This window comes from Electrona antarctica (assembly GCF_951216825.1).
Source record: "Electrona antarctica genome assembly, chromosome: 12".
NCBI classification, from domain to species: domain Eukaryota; kingdom Metazoa; phylum Chordata; class Actinopteri; order Myctophiformes; family Myctophidae; genus Electrona; species Electrona antarctica.
The window spans coordinates 25,911,618-25,931,836 of record NC_136793.1 but is presented as its reverse complement, the minus strand read 5'-3'; the positions used below and the strand labels follow the sequence as shown (position 1 = coordinate 25,931,836).

Sequence of the window (20,219 nt, the reverse complement as noted above, 5' to 3'; positions counted from 1 at the left end):
TTAATCCCTACAGATGGATGTGCATCTATCATTCTAAACTGCTTTGACTTTGAGTTGTGGCCATTCGTCGTGGTTTCGGGTGCTAAGACTTTAAGGGTACATCATGACTGATAGGTCTATATGGAGAGAAATGACTGCTGTTCAAATCCCATGTCTCTGGCTCTCCTTGTCAAACCAAACCACTACGGGCTATTTTTCATGTTTGACTTTGAAGCCTGATTAGTTCAATTTAGTGGTGTGGGTGGATTGCTTTAGGAAAAGATGAATGAATGTAACATTGTGATGATTGCATTTTGACCGTAATTACAAAATAATTACTTATTGCATTCACTGCTTACATTGGCCAACAGCCTTTAGTAAGCCTGTGTAAATTCTTTTAACTTATATGCTGTAGATTACATAAATGACAAACAAGGGAGAAAAACGGCTATATGCTATTGATCATGACATATAACCACAATGGCAAACCAACCATGGGGAATTAATGTTTTGTGTATGTGTGGGAAATAAGCATCATGCTGAATCAGTTGTGGCTGCTGTGTAAACGGGATCAATTCCACTTTGCTGTGCATCGTTTGTGTAGTAGCCATGACCATTCATCTCCATTCACAGCTGTCTACTCAAATGAGAGGTTGTTTTATTACCATCTGCATGCAATTGCTCTCCTTTACCGTCTGTTCAGGGGAACGTATTTTAGAGGCATGCACGCACGCAGGCACGACATTGGTCATCGTGTCACTAAATCACAGCAGTGTATGTTATTAAACTACAGGGTGTCTTCAATTCCTCAAAAAAGTCACTCAATCCCAAAGTAACATTGGGTGCTTTTTTGGGGAGTTTTTTTGGAGCCTCTTTTTTTTCTTCAATTTTACACACCACTACAACCTTTCATATAACAGTTTTTTTCTGTTTCTTTGCCCCTCCTGCCAGATAGCGACCCAGATCGCCGTGCTCATAGCCAAGGTGGCCCGTCTGGACTGCCCCAGGCAGTGGCCGGAGCTCATTCCCATCCTCCTGGAGTCAATAAAGGGCCAGGATGGCCTGCAGCAGCACAGGGCCCTACTAACCTTCTACCACGTCACCAAGACGCTGGCGTCCAAGCGGCTAGCACAGGACCGACGCCTCTTCCAAGACGTGAGTAGTAGGCACACATGGCCGACCGCTGGCAGTCATGTCACTGGTTTGTTTTTGTGATGTCGGCCTTCCCGGCTAGATGTCAGGGCGCAAATTGTTGTTTCTTTTTTTTCTTTTCTAATCCCACGATGTAACCCATGTTTTTCACTCAGTTTCAATTGTCTAATGTAATCCTGGGTGCTACACTCCCTCTGCCAATCTGGGGAGAGCAACGGACTGACCTCATGCATCCTTCCAAGCCGCTTCTTTTCACCTGACAGGGTGGAGTTTCTCCGGTTGGATGTAGCATGTGGAAGGAACACGTTATTCCAACCAGTTCCTTTCCCTTCCATCAGGCGCCCTGGCAGGCCAGGGGGAGGCAGTTTAGAGACTACCATTGCTGCATGTTTTTTCTGAGGGTACCTAGGGACCTGGGGAGAGCATGCAAACTCCACACTTGTTTTAACCATATGTTTTTATACTGTCTGTTGCTTTCCTCTTTCTCTACTTTACTCTGAGACTTAAAAACAAAATGCCTGTGTGAAATGTAGAGGTGTTGAAATGTATTGATTCTGGGGCACCAATATTTGGTTAAGGCGCGTACAGTACCAGTTATAGGCTCTGATGTAGCCTATAATGAAGCGAGTCCTGGGTTCAATTCCCGAGACCGGTGTACCTTTGCTGAGTGTCACTCCCAGACTTGCTCCCTTGAAAAGTGTGTTAAATTACTACTGGAAAGAGGCTGAGATCAGCAATTTCAAAGCAGACATCTTGGGCACATTTCTTAGTTGACTACATACCTTTAGTAAAATCTGCAGTGTTTTAATGCTGATGTACAGTACCATGCTGAAAGTCACAGATCTAAGCACTCAACAGAACTGCTAACTACAAGTTGTGATGCGAAGGACTGTGACCTTGTAGATCTTCGATTTTTGGTGAGCGACACTGTCGTACGACAAAGTATAATCAGGCTTCACGGGTCCAATTGGTTACATAATTGATTTGTAGTGTGTACTGAGAAAACGTACTCGATTATTTTTTTGAAGTGCTCTGTCTTATGCCGGGGCTCCACTGAGTGCGTTGCCTTGCAAGTTGCCGACCTGCTCCACCACAGGAAAATGGTGTGTCAGCAACATTCACTTTTATTAAAACCACATAATGTAGATAGGTCTACTTTTACCCATAGGTAAAAGTAGACCTATCTACATTGTGGTTTTAATGAAAGCACATTTACGTTTGTATGACACTACAGTTGTATTTACATTTTCTGCTATGTGGTAAAGGCATCGCTAGATATAAATTCAAACAATACAGGTTACTGCGTCTTTCATAAAACAATTTGCTAGGATTGTTGGGGCATCTAGTCACCCTTGTGTTGTGAATGAATAGCCAACATCAGACAAGCACGCAGCAAAACAGGTTGGCCGTCATTATTGAGAAATGAAACACTGAGACGAAGTTGAGGTGTTTAATCATCCTGAAGGGATTTTATTTCTCGATAATGACCGCTGACCCGTTATTATTATTCCGCTTATTACAGGGCTACTTAATAAATAAATGTATACATTGACCCAAAAGTAACAACAAAATTAGGTATTTCCTCACGGCAATGAAAGTATTCCATTAATGTCGGTCGCCTGGAAAATCAAGGAAGTGTTGATCAAATAGAATCAATTTTCAGTTACTGCATTGTCTATTTCTCGCTTCAAATGTTTTCAAAAACATTCTTGAGAGAAATGTTTAGTTGTAAATCACACCGTGTGTGATTCCAATCGGAATCAAGCATTCAAGCAGTAAATACATTTAATTATACAATGAAATTACTTGTGTGAGGGCATACAAAATTAACCGGGGGTTGGACGCCGTCATCGAACGCAACGCAACGTCGGCAGTGGAGCACTCTTCAATGACTAAAAAGGGAACATTCCCTGACGCTGGCGGTGACGCAACACTGACTGATGCCCGATAGCTGCAGTGGAGCCCCGGCCTTAAGAGCTGCTATGTGAAAAAAAACATTGTTTCATTACAGTGCACTTGCACTGCAGAAGGATGTTTTGTTCTTGACGATTGAACATTTTCACAATAGGTAGGCAAAGCCTGTATAAGGTATATCATTAGTCATTTTGGTTTACAATAATAACAACAACATAGTTGTTCATCATTTTTATCTGACCACTTGTATTTGGGTTAGGTTGCTGGTAAAGTAGTGATGTGCAGGAGTAGCCCTAGAATGGCTTTGATATTACATACAATTCATGTATTCCAAATACACTGCCAGAAATGGCACTGTGACGAATTTGAGAACACTTCTAATGAAATGTCATGTCGTTGTCTTTTTATATTTTTTCAAATCATTTGGGAATGTCTGTAGCAGCAGGAATATCCATATTTTTGCAGTACTAGGCTTTGCCTGTAGGAGATGCTGTTTAGCTTTTTAATGAAACTTGAGTCAGAACCTAGATCTTCTACCATCATCTCGTGTGTGTGACAGTCAGTCAGTCAGTCAGACCAGATGCTGAAGTTACAAAGGAAGCGCCAATACAAGTGAGGGATAGATGGATGGTGAGAGGGGAAAATGCTTAGACCTCGATAGGCTTCATCTAACCCAAGAAGCTTGTCTTTAAGCAACATGGGGCATCCTTCACAGGGCAATCTGAGCCCCATTAAACAGTGCAGCTGTGAATGATGATTTTAATGTTAAATGGCCCATGAACTGCTCTCTCCCCTGTGACGACATTGCTGGTTCGGGTGGCATGCCTATACACATTATGCCAACACTAGCAGTCTAGCACAGAAACTATAATGGAGACTGAGACTCGGAGACAGAGGGCAAAGCCAGCGACAGACCGCAGCAATAAACGGCACAAAGATGTTAAGAATGCTTAAAAATGTTGAGAATCACACTTGAATTCCGTCTCTTGATTTGAATTTGATCTGTGCTGCCCTGGGGTAATTAAGGTATACAATCAATGCATTAAAGTCCACTTAAATACTACCTTCAGGGTTGGCTTCAGGGTTTGCTACAACCCAGCATCAACACATTTGCTTGAATGAATTGGGCTCTTGGATGAACGTGGTGAGCATATAGGCCTATCTCACAGCCCGATTTCCACGCCCACTTCCGGTAAATAGTGGTGTCTTTAACATTAGCATTTACACGTTTTTTTCTCTGGAGAATCTAAGTACATTTTCTAATGTAAAAATGTGACAGACCAATATTATTATGAAGCAAACAAGATGGTAAATCAGCTCGAACAAACCTTACCTTGAGAAAACAAAAGTTGTAGACTTCTTAAATTACCTCTGTTAACATGTAGCGTCTATGGAGTGACGTCATGCTATCACCACTAACCCCGAAAGGGGGCGTATTAAGGGGGGCTTGGAAATTCTGTGAGATAGGCTTATTAGCTGGATATTAAAAAATCACACCCGTGTGAAATGAGTTGCGCTCTTGTCATCGTACATCAATTTATGTTAGCGGACATTTGACATTGCTACATAAGGTGGTCCCTTATGTGATTGGTTAGCCGATTTGCTCGTTTACATACAGTATGTTTATATATGAAGTTTTCCCTTCAATGTCAATGGCGTTTAATGTTTTGATGTTTAATTTACGTCATATTTAGCGGAATTCTGACGTAATTTCTCCGTTCATTGCAGTTCATATTAATTTACGTCATATTTGAGGTACATATGACCTAATTTGTCCTTTGAACTGAATTGAACTGAATTTATTCGATTGGTTTGCCATAATATTCTATATCAGTTAAATTAATATGGCTGGAAGGATAGATATATGGATAGACAGATACATAGGCCTACTTCATTCATTTCCTTGGGATAATTCTGGTGTACCTGTCCTGAACCAACCCTCACCTGGATTGTTTACATCTCTACAAATCAAATGTGTGCAGTTTGTGTATACCACATAAATTCAGACAAGATCTCTCTGTCACAGTACTTATTACGATTCCCTTGCAGAGTGGTTGAAGTCTAATAAAATATACTGTTGGAAGGATATTCAGACTGCAGAAAGGTCTTTGCCCGTAACACGTAGCATTACATGTGAAAAGTTCCCTTTTGTATTCATAAATGATTACCTCAAGGCTATGTTCATGGCCTAGTTGTATGTCTTTAAATAATGGATGATTTGAAAACCTTCAGTACAACGTTGTACGATTTGTCACACATGTTACCGCAGTGAAAATAGTTCTCCGCATATGACCCATTGGAGCGGTGAGCCGCAGCCAATGAGCGGTGAGCTGTAGCTGCGCCGCACTCGGGAATCATTTAATTAGTTCAGGGGTAGGCAACCTTTATTATCAGAAGACCCATTTTTGGCCCAAAAACGTATTACAATTCTATCTGGAGCCGCAAAATAATGTTTGCTTTAATAAAGCAAACTTTAATTATTTGGGATTTTTCTGGTCTTTCAATATTACATTTTATTGTTTGCTAATTTCTCAAAGCATATCAAGTATACTGTACCAGTAAGCCAGCAGCACTGGTGGTAAAAACAAACGAAGATGTCTTATCATGAATACATTCTTCTATTCTTCTATTTTCCTTCATTACATTTGATTCTTATTTTTATCTGGTGTATAGGCAACATTGTTTTGCAATATCAAAATGAAAGAATAACTTTATGCCTCCTACAAATTCAATAATAAATTATGAGTAAAAAAAAAGAAAAAGGAAACCTCTTATTCCTTTTCATACTTCTTTGCCGTAGCAACTGGGAGCCATGGGAGAGGGCCTATAAGAGCCACATGTGGCTCTAGAGCCGCAGGTTGCCTACCCCTGCATTAGTTGATTTGACCCCCCGCCCCCAATCCAACCCCTTGATGCTGAGTGCCAAGCAGGGAGGCATTCGGTCCCATTTTTACAGTCTTTGGTATGACCCGGCAGGGGATCGAACCCCGACCTCCCAGTTTCAGGGCCGACACTCTAACCACAAGGCCACTGTCTGGTACAGTCTCATATCTCTTCAGAGCTCTTGAACTTCTTTTCACGTATTTTTGAGGGGCGCTACCTCCTCCAACATCTGGCTTTCGGAAATTACGTCATATGGCAGCCACGTCTATGAACTTTTTCTATTGTTTGTGTAGAACACTTTTCAAACAGTACAGCCGTGTCTATGGACTTTCTAATGTTTTGTTTAGAGCACTTTAAAGAAATTATGTTTAGTTTGGCTTAACTCTCTCTCTCTCTCTCTCTCTTATTTTGCTCTCCACTTGTATATGGGAGGGATGTGTTTGCATATGTTGTAAACACTGGCACCTTGCACGGCTGCCAAGTCTCACCCTTTGAGAGTGAGAGTCACGCATTTTTACCTTTTACCATGCACCACGCCACACCTCCCATTTCTCACACGCACAATACGCATGCCGAGGGTGGCATAAAATGTGCCAAAGAAAGGCAAGCTGGCTCTCATATTTATTACGCGGCTCCGCCACGTAATAACGCACGCCCATGTGTGTGTCCTCACAAACGGCAAAGTAGCCGATCTGCATGAGATAATGCAGCGCTTCGATCGATAATCAACGTTCGATCGATAAGCACGGGATTCGATCTTGAAAAAAAGTAGTCATTAAAAAAAAAAAGCGGACCATTTGGTCCGCGAGCCATGCTTGCCCCTTGCAGAACCTCCTCCATCCTCGCGTGTTAACAAGGAAGTCAACAATTGTAGCTACAGTCATGCCGTCCACGCAGAAAAATAAGTCAAAAGTGACGTGGTTGCATTTTAAAATATGCAAAGAAGTCCACGACCACTGTGGTGGAAAAATAATGTGCCACGTTATGCAAAGTTGGCACCTGTGTAGCGAAGAGGATTCTATCCATCCCTGATTCCCTGCCGCTGCCACTACAACCCCTTCGGAGCGCATCTTCTCCAAAGCGGGATTTATTGTCTCTTTTCTGCACTAATATAAGTACGGTAACTAACTATAATATTGCACTCTCAGCAACAGAGCCGCTTTTTAGGTTGTGCGAACAGTGCGGCTGCACATGGGCCTTGCGGAGTCGCGCCTGCGAGACGGCATTTTTTATTCTTTGAAATGGAACGGCTATACGTCTCTCTCTCTCTCTCTCTCAGCAATAGCAATTCTCTCTCTCTCTCTCTCTCTCTCTCTCTCTCTCTCTCTCTCTCTCTCCAAGCAATTATCTCTCTCTCTCTCTCAAAGCAATTATCTCTCTCTCTCTCTCTCTCTCAACAACCACATATTTCCATTTTGCACCAATATTATACTGCCATGTCTTAATACAGTGTTGCTTTTTATACAAATAAAATAAGCAAATTAAGAAGGTTGATCACAAAGTTAGTGTGGTATTATAGGCTACTTTGATGGGAATGCGACGTGATTAAGAACACCTGCCTGGGTGCTGTGAACAGTGAAGAATTATATAGTTTCTTGCCTTGTGGCTCGTGCTGGTTTGAAGAAAGAAGAATTATAGGCCTAATCCAATAATTATAATCCAAGGTTTGTTTGTCTGGAGAATGGAGATCCAACACTATGTCATATTATTAAAGTAAGTAAAGAACTGGTCATTGTGCTGCAGAGTGAGAAGCTGCTCCGCTCTGCTAATTGATCTGACCTATATTTGCACAACTGACTGACATGAGGTAGCCTAGTAATTATACTATTTGGCAGCACCTGCAATTCAGTAACCTATACACATTTCAAAAGGCTTTCCATATGCTATTAATATTTTTTCTAATAAGGTTTGTCCTTATAGATAGAAATGTGATAATTTTTGTATAGTTTTGGATATTAATTAATTAATTATTAAAGCACAGGGCCTCGCATTTCTCCCAGGCAGCTCTGATTGTGCTGATAGTCTATTGCGTTTCATTCCTCAAAAAGCGTCCGCTTTTGGTCTGCGAGCCATGCATGCGCCTTGCAGCAAGCACTCGTCTCGCTGCTGTCATAAAGCCACGATTAAATTACGCTTTATTTCAGTTCATTTTACGGCAAGAGAAGCAAAATGCCGTTCCTTTACACTTGAGTGTGCTGTTTCCACGAAGCCGCTGAGTTTATTTCAGTTATACATGCAAAATGCATGTGCTGCTTTCGATTATATTTTGTATTTGAAGGAGAGTTAATGCCTGTGTCAGGTGTGTGTGAGAGGCCGCATCGCGACTCCTTAGTTCTGTTCAGAGAGAGAAAAGTGTGGGCATGGGGAAATCATGGAATGGGTTTAACTAAGAAAATGTAAAAATAAGGCTTTTTCCCTAATTCCAGTTTTAGAATCTGACTTTTTATTTCACAACATATTCCCCCATTTCCACTGAGATTATGGGGTGACTGGATGAGTGTGGCAGCGTACCCATCTTGACTCTTTCTGTCAGTGACATTGTCCTGCATCAGATCATGTGTCCCTATCCAAATCGGGTTCTCCTATAGCCTCTTCAGTTTTTTGTTTTTTTTGACAGACAGACAGGGAATGTTCCACTGAGGTGGGGGATTAATTTGTGATGTAGTCAGTCTTATCACATCAGAATTCGTTTTTAAAAGTCAGACTTTTATGTAAATCAATATGGATATTTAATAGGAGACATAGGCACACATATGGAGGCACACATAAGGTGCACCATATGACCAATAGGAGACTAACCATCTCTTCACCTGGTGCAACTCTTTCACTCATTTTGTTAAATGCTATTATTCAAAAGGAGGGTTATTTTCAGCATCATATGCTAGCTATCATTTTCTTTTGCAGTTTAAGAAAAAAAAAATCCTATATATATATATATATATATATATATATATATATATATATATATATATATATATATATATATATAATTAGGGCTGTCAGTTCACCTCTATAATCCAATTCGAATTTCATTGCTTCATTATTTGTAATTTTCGAAAATATTCGAATATTTACATTGTTTATTTTAGCTCATTATAGCCTATTGAAAAACACCTCTATACACAGAATATCAAGTTTTGTATGCACGTTCTGTCCACTAGAGGCCCCGCCCATCCAAACACCAAAGCTATTTTTTCAACATGACATGGTTTGCACGGAAAAATAATAATAATGTTTCATTAGTCAGTCTATCATGGACGGGACAACTCCAGACTCCAGATCACCAGCAATAGAGCAATTGTTTCTCTATTTTAACAGAATGCTTGGCTATCAGATGAACAGGCCAGTAATGCATAGTCGTTTTCTCTTGATGTTATTTTCCCGTCCACCTTGCACTCATCACCGCGTTCGGAAATAGCGCACTGACTGCACTGTGCAATGCAAACTAATAGGCGAGTGCTCTCCTGTCCGGTGCGATATGTCCGAACGTAAATGTTCCCCTGTTCCCTGTTGTTATCTTGAGCCTCTGCCTTGTTTGTTTACACGTGTGCTGCTGCAGTGTTGCTTCCTGCTTTAGTCTGACTCACGTAACGAAAGCACCGCCCCCTGCTATAACTCTAGTCTGGAAGGCGAGAAGTGGCCCGACCGATTCAACAGCGGTAGATTCGTTATTCAATACATTAAGCGAGCGGATAAAATAAAATATAAAACAAAATAAAAATATAAAATAAAATTAATAAATTATAAAAGCTACTTTCGAATGGCAATTTTAGCATTCGAATATGTATTTATTTCTTCATTTTCGAATTTCTTTCATATTATGAAATTCGTTCTGACAGCCCTAATATATATATATATATATATATATATATATATACACACACACACAGAGTATACAAATATGTTGATGTGGCATATTCAAATATATGTTCATATATTTTAGGATTTTCTTTCTAGAGTAGGATGTCTGTATTCCTCTAAATCTGTTTAAAAAAGGCAAAAAACAATTCAACGCATCAGGACACTAAAGTCTCACTCTTGCCTTTTCCTGAAACTTGTCAGCCCTAGGGGCCTTAGTGACCTTACCAGACACAACCATGTGCATTGACAGAGGAATGTTTTAGCTTTTGGTGAAAGGGAGGGAAAGTGTGAAGTGTGAACCAAGGAAGAGAGAAAGAGAAATAAAGGGAGAGGACAGAGGAGGGACAGAGAAGCAGAGAGATGAATTGCAGGTAGGGATAAGAAATCATAAACCTGACAGGAGGGAATAGTCAAGGTTAATCAAAGTGTGATTGTGGACTTATTTTATTTGATCCAAAACATGAAAATTAATTGCTGCTGTTATGGACCCCACCACCCTGGCACTCATATACTTATACCACCTTATATGGAAATAAAAACAAAAAAGGGGCTTAATGTGAGGGATGAGATGAATAAAACGCATCATGAATTTTTAAATGGATCCACAGACAGGCAACACAAATAGTCAGCACTCGTAGAGGCTCCACTGCGGTTAATGGTCTGCGCCCGGATGATGGCATCTCTCACGATGCGATTGCACAAATGAAAATGATATCGTCGAGTAATAGCTGCTCTCCAATTTGAGCTCATAAATATGCAATCTTTCCTTGATAATGCAGCTGCGATGACCTTGCTCAGAGCAATAATGTTGACCAGACGAGACAAGATAATGTGCATATCAAAAGGAATCCAGCCCGGGTAGGCTTGTTGAGTACTGGAGCCAGGTGTTGACACATCTCGGACACTACGTACCTCACCGCCATCACAGGCCGGCTGGCTGTCTGTAGAACAATGAGATTAAAAAGGAACACACCATCACAGATTGAAGGCGGATGATCAGATAAACGTTTGTAGAATTTGGGCATTGTTGTCACATGAGAAGTTGTAAAAGTCTGCAGATAGTTGTCTGCCCTTTGTCGTGTGTGTCACTGTGTGATCATCACCACAAAGTGTATGTGTGTTATCCATCCTCTCTCTGTGTAGAGTTGTGTGTCATGGTGGGCTCATGTCAGTTCTGCCCCTCTAACCACAGGTGACCTGATCTACACATCAACTGATTACTGTTATTGAAGAAGGTCACAGCTACAGGGGGCTTCGCCTCGCTCCCCCTCTTCACCTGCCCTCATTTTTTTATCCTCAATATGTACTTTGCCAACTTTGCTCAGCCAATCAAATCATCGCCATGGGGTGCTCAGCCAGACAAATCATCAAAAATCACACCCGTGTGAAATGAGGGCTAATATATTAAAGTCTAGCTCATGTTGCTATGATTTGGTGATGTAATGGTGATGTAAAACAAACGGTGACAAAACAAACATTAAATTCTCTTTATTGTTAATGGCATTTAATGTTGTGTTGGGGACAAGATGACATACATTTTCCCTTCATTGTCAATGGCGTTTTTAAAACAAACATTAAACCTGTATATAGGCCCCTCAAAAAATTCACACGCGCGCACACAAAGCTGGGCATAGCTCACTTCACAGTACACCTGTGTGAACTGTGAAGTCTCTTCATCGTACATCATGATACATCATCTCATTCCAGCCAATCAGAATTTGCGTCCTCACCTTCGTCTTCAATCTTAAAATTGTCTATTCATTGTCAATGGCATTTAATGTTTGTGTTAGGACAAAATTTGTGTTTACACACACTAAAAGCTGGACATAGGAGGCCCTCAAAAACAGGACCACAGTGGGAGGGCACTGGGCACCCCTCACTTCACACGAGTGTGATTTTGTTTTTGTTTTCCACTGGCAATTCGTCTGGTTTCCAGGCTAAGTCTCTTCTTTCACACCCAAATAAATAGTTAATAGTCAAACAATCGTCGATTGTCAAGATGAGATGTTGTGTAGGAGCCCATTGCAGTTTACAATTCCTGGCTCATGTTTACATCATTATGCATTTCAATTTCTTTCAACTCGGTGGTTTCTGTAGAATATTTTGTGTGCTTTTTAGATATAGCACTAAGAGTCATGAGTTCTCCTCATTATTTCATGATGTTTCGGTTCTATTGCTATGAAGCATAGTCTACAGTACATGAAGCTACACTAGCAGGGAGCTTTAGATTACGCTAAAGCCTTGAGCTGACTTAAGTGTTTTCTTGAAGTAAGATGCTTGATTTAAGTTCATATTGCTATTTTGGTTCCCCAGGCTTTGCACAAGATCAAATCAGTGAAGGTTTATACATTTTCTCCAGTGTCAGCCCATGTTAAAATGCTATGGAGTAAAAGGCCTGAAATCTGAAGAATTTGCACTGTTGTGAATCTCTTCCACCACATGCTGTGACAGCTGACTGAGGATGGTTTTTAGTTTGTTACTGATACTTAAACTGAACATGATGAGGCATGGGAGAGAGAGATGAGGGGCCGGATCAGCAGTCAGTGGCTTTACTTTTACTCAAACGTCAACAAAGGATCAAATATCTTGTAGGATGACGATTCATAAACAGATCTGGGGAATTGAGGCGTACTGTTTGATCTGTTGCCGTTGGTTTGTAAACTCCTTAAAAATCGGGTTTTGCTGCACATTAGTGAAATGAAAAATATGTTTTTCACACTTTTAGACCATATCCGTGGTCATCATATGGGCATACCTAACAATGGATGCCAAAAGAATGGGCAAATTCTAATTGTCTCCACCAGGCCGAAGGCATGGGGAGAGAGTATGTTTTGCACTCCGTCCGTGTGTGTGTGTGTCCTTCCGTCCGTCCGTCCGTCCGTCCTTCCATCCGTCCGTTACCAGCTAATCTCCGGTACCGTTGGCCCGATCCATGCCAAACTGTGCACACACACTCCATAGATACCAACGATGAACCTCTGCCCCAAATATTCCTCAACGGCCTGTTATAGCGCCACCATGAGGCCGATTTAGGCAAAACACATTTCTGTAGATTACCCGTACACATTTTATCCATACATCACACAATTCGGTATACACTATCTACATAGTCATGTGATCAACACGGATTTGCACCATTTCCCATCTTCCATCCTGATTGGCTAATATTGGCTTCCAAAGCTCACATGAATGGTCCGTTTCGAACAAAATGCCACAAATCACAAAAACAGTGTGCAATTTCCGTGAAATTATACACGCACATTTCCACTAGGCCGAGGATGACATGCCACTCATTATTTTCCAAATCAGCCTCATGGTGGCGCTATAACAGGCCAATTCCTGTTTTTAGCTATAACTGCATCAATCTGTATACAACTTATGTATGCGCACTCCCTAGAGGCCATGGAAAAACATTTTCCCTGCATCCCTCCACATCTGCCGGTTATAGCGCCACCATGAGGCCGATTTCTGCTAAACACATTGCTTATGTTAGTCGCACAGATTTCATCCAAATCTCACGCAAATCGGTACACACGATCTCTGTAGTGATCAAGACGAGTCTGTTGGATTTCTCAAAGTTTTCAGGAGTGGCCTGTTTCGTTCAAAATGCTGCACATAAACAAACAAACAAAAAAACATGTTTATATTACTCCTAAACATTTTGCCAAACATCACACACCGTCCTATCCTCCTGGTGGAGACCTGTGCCCAGAAGGGCACTTTTTCTAGTTTTTGTGTGTTTTTATATCAAAAGTCCATACAGATATATTTTGTATTACTTCCTGAAAACGTGCTGCGTGATGACGTGTCGAGGCCCACATCGATAAAAGCCAATAAAAATGAAGCTCACCCGTTTAATTCCCCATATGTGCGCAACTGCGCATCCATGCAGCACAGCTGCTATTGATTACAGAAATCCTCAGTTTTTATTCCCATTCAAGATAACATCCAGACAGTGAGTGTATTACTCGGTTTCAACTTAATCATCACGCTAAAATATGTATCTGAAAACATTAGAGGGTAGAAATAAGCCACATAACAGTAAACTGGTACAGCTGGCAGTCTATCTGATTTGTAAACAAACGCACACCATGCTGCTGCGTATAGCATAGCAACCGTCCCTAGCTACCGTCCCATCGCCTGAAGGGATGCGACGCTCCGATTGGTTCAGAAACTTCAGACCGGTGTTTCAACTTGAAACCGTTTGAAACTTCAAAATAAAATGTCCACCATTTCCGTTGCACTGCACCTTTTAAGAGGAAATTGCCTTCATTTAAATTGAAATTTCCATAACGTCCCACAGAGCATGCTTTCACAAAATAAAAAATATGGTCTGTTCTGTGCATTAACGGGATCCAGGTTCCAGGCACTCCATACAACACATTACATTACATTACAGTCATTTAGCAGACGCTTTTATCCAAAGCGACTTACAATAAGTGTATTCAACATAGGTAGGGAACAAAAACTACTAATCACCAGAAGTTTTTAGTGCATTTTCTGCAAAAACAAGCAACCAAGAGTATACCTAGCGCTAAGGTAAAAGTGCAATATATCAGCTACCTATTTCCTTAACCAGATGAGACAAAATAGCTAAATCAAATGAGCATGAGCTAAAACAATTAAGTGTATCGACTAAACAAGATCCAATAAACAATACAACAATAGAAAACAAGCGTTCGTACAACTAGTTAACAACAAGTAGGTCAGGCAGAGAGGAAGGGTAGTGTTTCCTGAAGAGGTGGGTTTTCAACCTGCGGCGAAATATGGGCAGTGACTCTGCTGTCCTAACATCAGTGGGGAGTTCATTCCACCACTGTGGGGCCAGAACAGAAAAGAGTCGTGACCGTGTGGATCGGCCAGAAGGACCCTTGAGTGACGAGGCAATCAGTCGCCCCGAGGTGGCAGACCGAAGTGGTCGGGCAGGGGTGTAGGCATCGACCATAGCCCGGAGATAGGAAGGAGCTGTTCCTTTCACTGCCCTATAGGCTAACACCAGGGTTTTGAACTGGATGCGGGCCGCTACGGGGAGCCAGTGTAGAGAACGGAGAAGGATGGTTGTGTGGGAGAACTTGGGGCGGTTGAACACCAGACGAGCCGCAGCTTTCTGAACAAGCTCCAGAGGTCTGATGGCAGATGCCGGAGCACCAGCAAGGAGGGAGTTGCAGTAGTCCAGGCGGGAGATGACGAGAGCCTGGATGAGCACCTGGGCTGCCTTCTCCGTGAGGAAGGGGCGAATCCTCCTGATGTTGTAGAGGAGGAATCTGCAGGACCTTGTCACTGATGCGATGTTTGCCGAGAACGTCAGTTGATCGTCCAGGGTCACACCCAGATTTTTCGCAGTCCGAGTTGAGGTCACCACAGCATTATCAATGGTGATGGCCATGTCTCGGTGCGGACAGCCCTTCCCCGGGAGGAACATCAGCTCGGTCTTGTCCAGGTTGAGCTTCAGGTGGTTTGTCGACATCCACGCCGAGATGTCAGCCGAGATGTCAACACATTTCCATCTTGTGGATCTCCGTGCTGCTTGAGCTGGAAACATGTTGCATTTGTGGCATCTCTGCATCATAGATTATAGCCATCCTTGTCACCTGATCTTAAAGTGGCACTAACTTTTTTTAATGAATAAAATATAATTTTGTCCAATCTGTATGGTAGAGTATGTTAAAGGCGAAGTGAAACGGAAATGGTGGACATTTTATTTTGAAGTTTCAGACGGTTTCAAGTTGAAACACCGCTATGAAGTTTCTGAACCAATCAGAGCGTTGCATTCCTTCAGGCGATGGGACGGTAGCTAGGGACGGTAGCTATGCTATACCAGCGCAGTCGGCCATGCTGTACCAGTTTACTGTTATGTGGCTTATTTCTACCCTATAATGTTTTCAGATACATATTTTAGCGTGATGATTAAGTTGAAACCGAGTAATACACTGTCTGGATGTTATCTTGAATGGGAATAAAAACGGAGGATTTCTGTAATCAGTAGCAGCTGTGTTTGCCTGTTTGGACTTTTGATATAAAAACACACAAATGAGAATTTTTTGGCATCCATTGTTAGGTATGCCCATATATAATGACCACGGATATGGTCTAAAAGTGTGAAACGTATTTTTCATTTCACTACACCTTTAATACAATATAACTTATACAGTTGGGGTGGTTGTGTTTTGTTTCCCTGCTCTTCTATAGAGGGTATGCACATGCATACAGTGTGTGGCAAATCGAGTTTAATGTCTAACGCAATCACATAGGACTTTTCTGTTTGGAAACACATCTGGGGTAGAAGAGGAAAGTTACATTGTGCAGCTTTAATGGAGTTCTGTTATTTTATGTAGTTTTGAAGTTAGCAGTACCATTTTCACTTTTGCAAGCATCCAATGTTGTTTATATAGTAATGCTTTGGAAGCCCATTTTTGAAGTGGAGTGAGATGGCAACTGGAACATTGGCATTACAAAACTGTTCCCAAGAGGGTAGAATATTATACAACCATGAAGTCAGGTTGACAGAAACTGTCCCTTGCCGCCATCTACCCAAACCAAACCCCACGATCAACAGCAGCACATCTCTCAAACTAACAAGTACTGTAGAAGGTTTCCCTTTTCCTTCACTTTACTTTTCTGCCAAACACCGTGTTTGATTAGAATTGGATTCTGTGATTTCAGTACTGCTGTTACAGCGACTCAATGGGGAGACTTAACATAATCTTTTCGCGTCATGCAATCAAACCAAATCACTTTACCTGGTGCCGAGTCACTTATCAGTGCTGCCTTTAGACTGATTGCTTTAGAAGGAGTGCCGACTTTGTAATCTTTTTTTCCTCTTTTTACAGGAAAGTTCATATTTTTTGACTTTGCTTATATCACCCTAGATACAGTAGCATGCTTTAATTGCCAATGTTAAGCTTGAGTAAACGGCTTGTCAGTATTTTGGCCAGATGGCTGTGACCCATTGCAATTTGAGCGAGACCGCTTCAGGTAATATAATTACCGGTATGTTGTACATTTATGGTGGTGTGTCTTGGCTCTTGGGCTTGCTGTTTGTAAGGCTTTATCACCACACACTCTACTGCAAACCAACTTCTCCAATGGGGACTGTCACAGGGCAACCCGTGCCCTATACATACATATGCATCAAACTGCTTTCTATAACATGAAAGGACTGATGTTTTGAAGTGTGTTGGTACTTAAATGTTCACTGATTGTTTGCTAATTTTCTCTCCTGCACTGCGGGTGGCACTTCCCTTGAGGAGGAAGGGGCCAAGTGCTATGCAGGAGAGGGGTGTTTCTTCTTATGTTTTGAGTATTTGTCATTGAGTTTTCATGCTGATTTATACGTGTTTAATTGTAACACATTATTCAGAATGTTTAGGTTACTTTTTATTCAAGGTGTTATTTATGGAAGTATTTATATTAGTGAAGTATTTGAGAAGAAATGTGCTAATTGAGTCTGTGCCCAGTGGTAGGATCCACTCCTATTTAAAGAAGGCTGCAGTGACAGGCTAGTTAGTGGGCAATGACACAGGTAACATCCCTGAGGGAGAGCTACAGGGCCTTGTGTGATCAAGGTACAGCCTGAAGAGAGCTCTTATCCAGTTGGGGTTTTGTTCAGTAGTGTTTGCTCAAGTGTTTATTTCATTTTGTCATTTTTCAGTATTATTATTTTCCTGTTTTCGCACTGTTGAATCTGTACTGGACTTTGGTGGAGGAGTTTTGGGGAAAAATAAAGATCCTTAAACTGCATTTCTGACTGTTCTTGGAGCCTTGGCCGTTCGGGCAACTTCACAGGGACAATAAAGGCAGTCAAATTGAAGAACAAAAAGCCTCAAATCATGAACGCAGCGTGCAATTTACGTGAAATCTTTCACTGACTTTCCTACTACTAGTAAGTAGCCTTGCCGAGCCATGAGGCCCATAGGGCCTATCCTGTTTCTGTAGCGTGAGGCAGCTTGATGTACAAGTACACCCCCTGGACATGACGCTAGTATGTCGCAGGGACTTACCCTCAATCCAACCCTTGATGTTGAGTGTCAAGCAGGGAGGCACTGGGTCCCATTTTTAGAGTCTTTGGTATGACCCGGGGATCGAACCCCGACCTCCCGGCCGGTGAGGGGGGTGCATACAGAGTTTACGGACGTTTCTACTCTGCCACAATGTTATGCTTCACACACACGGGCAGATGCAAAAGATAAAGATCACAGACTGTATTTGTAGCAGGGTAGTCGTTGAGCAGCTCAACCCCACCAAGCAGCTCAACCACTGAAACCAAAACAAACGCCCAACATAGATAAAAGTAATTACTCACCTACTGCTGCAGGTTCCATCCCAGTGTTGTTCAAGATGCATCGTTTTTATATTGTAAATAATTATCCTTGCGTGTTTTAGCGACAACTACCACTATGAGAGGAGCACTTAACTTTGGGACTTTTGGGAGTGTCATAGTAGCTTGTTTACAACTGAAACGGACTTCCTGTGCACTAACTTCCTCTTCAAAATTAGAGCCACATGTAATGATTAGTCAACACTAGTTTTATTTCTAAGTCTACTTACAGCAGGTTAACATCTCATTTGAGTTCCTTTTGAATGCCTGTCAGTTTTATCTACATAACTATCTCAGCTGTTGGTGCGCAAATGAGCCTTGCATCTACCACGCAGAAAACATTTTGACGACGTATGCGCACTGGCCACCCGCCACCGGTTGTGTACCCCCCTGATTAATAACATCTAAACATGAACATGTAAACACAACATGAACGTAGTACTCTTATTATGCATATTGCATTCTCGCCGAGATATATTTTAGAGTTGAAAAAAGGAGAAAAAAACCCCAAATGGTTCAAGCCCATCAATTAAGACTCGAGTGCCAACCTTAACGAGCGAACATTCGAACCCTGAATGTTTGGGGACAGCCTTATAGCGCCACCAGGAGGCCACAACCTGACCTGCCCTGGTGGAGACCTGTGCTCCGAGGGGCACTTTATCTAGTTACATAAAACTCAATGGTAACTCTATTGAAACAATCATGTCACAGTACTTGGGGTCTTGGGCTACAGGTAGCATGCTTGAGAAATTAGTTTCTAATTGGTCCAGTCGTTTGCAAGATTAGCCCGAAACAGACACACAGACCAGAACAATCGTGGTGTTTAGCATTTTTTTCCTCACCCTTTGACACCATCTAAGCTTCCTTGGAACCTCAAAGGAGGTATAAAACATCGTACCAAGTTCTATCTACTTTTGCCCGGTGGAAAGGGAGTTGTGCTCAGTCTAGTTTATCCGGCTTATCCGGTATGCAGTTGAAATGCGTATACCGTATATAGTTATACACTGTATGAACTGTTATGGCCACCATGTTAATGCTTTACAATCTCAGTCCCTACCATACTTTGGAATCAGACTGCAGGAAGAAATGGGCATTGAGGTGTCATTAATGCCTACGCAAAGTTTATCAGTAAGATGATTTACAGTGTGTTCTGTAATTCTTAAGTGCCATTAGCAAAAAGAAGCGTTGTAGTTTGTGCCAACTATTTAAATAGCTCTACTACCTAATGACTGACCACTGTTGCTACATTATGGGAATGCATTTGATATAGTATTAATGCATCTGTGTATTTTATGTAATGATGTTTTTATTGTTGTATACTGACTGCCAGTGTGGCAGAGGCAAATTTCCTTTTCTACAAAGTTCTTTATCTTCAATTCTTAATGGGACTATTTGCCTATTCTAGAGAAGCTATAATGACATGAGAAAGATTTGAAAGCAGAATACTGATAATAAAGGATAATGGGTTATTTAAATTATTAGTACTAGTCCATACCAGTTTAGGGATATGAGATACCCAGTATGTCCATGGGCCTGGAATTCAGCCAATCACAGCTCAGAATGACACACTGTCCAGCCAATCACAGCGCAGAATGACACATTTCCATCCAAGAAATCAGCCTTCTATCACATGCCGTTCTGAAAGATTTGGGGCAGAGGTTCTGCTCTGGCATCCAGGGAGTGTGTGTGCACACTGCACAGTTTCACTTCGATCAGGTCTTTGGTGTGGAGATGGACGGATGGACGGACGTTTGGACAGACGGGGGGCAAGACATAGTCTCGGCCATGCCTTTGGCCTCGCAGAGACAATATATTATAAGAGTTCGGTGCGGTATGCAGCCCTCACACCTACCTTTCCGACTGATATGGCCATATATGGAGATCTGCGTATCTGTCCGTCCCTTTCATCGGCATACATCTAGTAGCATACTACGTGGCTACTAGACCATGTGAGGTAATGTTGTATAGAGAGGAGTGATAATAATAATAATAACTAGAAAAGTCGCAATTTTGAAAAATTGCAAAGTGTGATTGCCGCAGTCGCTTACATAGGCCCCTCCCTAATTTGAAAATTTCTATAACGCTTGATTAGTTTGGTCTTCTGCCCCTGCAA

At 41.7% G+C, this 20,219-nt stretch overlaps 1 protein-coding gene across 1 annotated transcript in view; it reads left to right on the top strand.

Moving 5' to 3' along the window:
- The window catches only part of ipo11 (importin 11), a 217,581-nt gene that overhangs the window by 8,792 nt on the left and 188,570 nt on the right, over positions 1 to 20,219 (top strand). Inside the window, exon 5 of the mRNA XM_079517126.1 lies at positions 931 to 1,134. Coding sequence (XP_079373252.1) covers positions 931 to 1,134 — 204 coding nt within the window. The remainder of the gene's footprint in view (positions 1 to 930; positions 1,135 to 20,219) is intronic.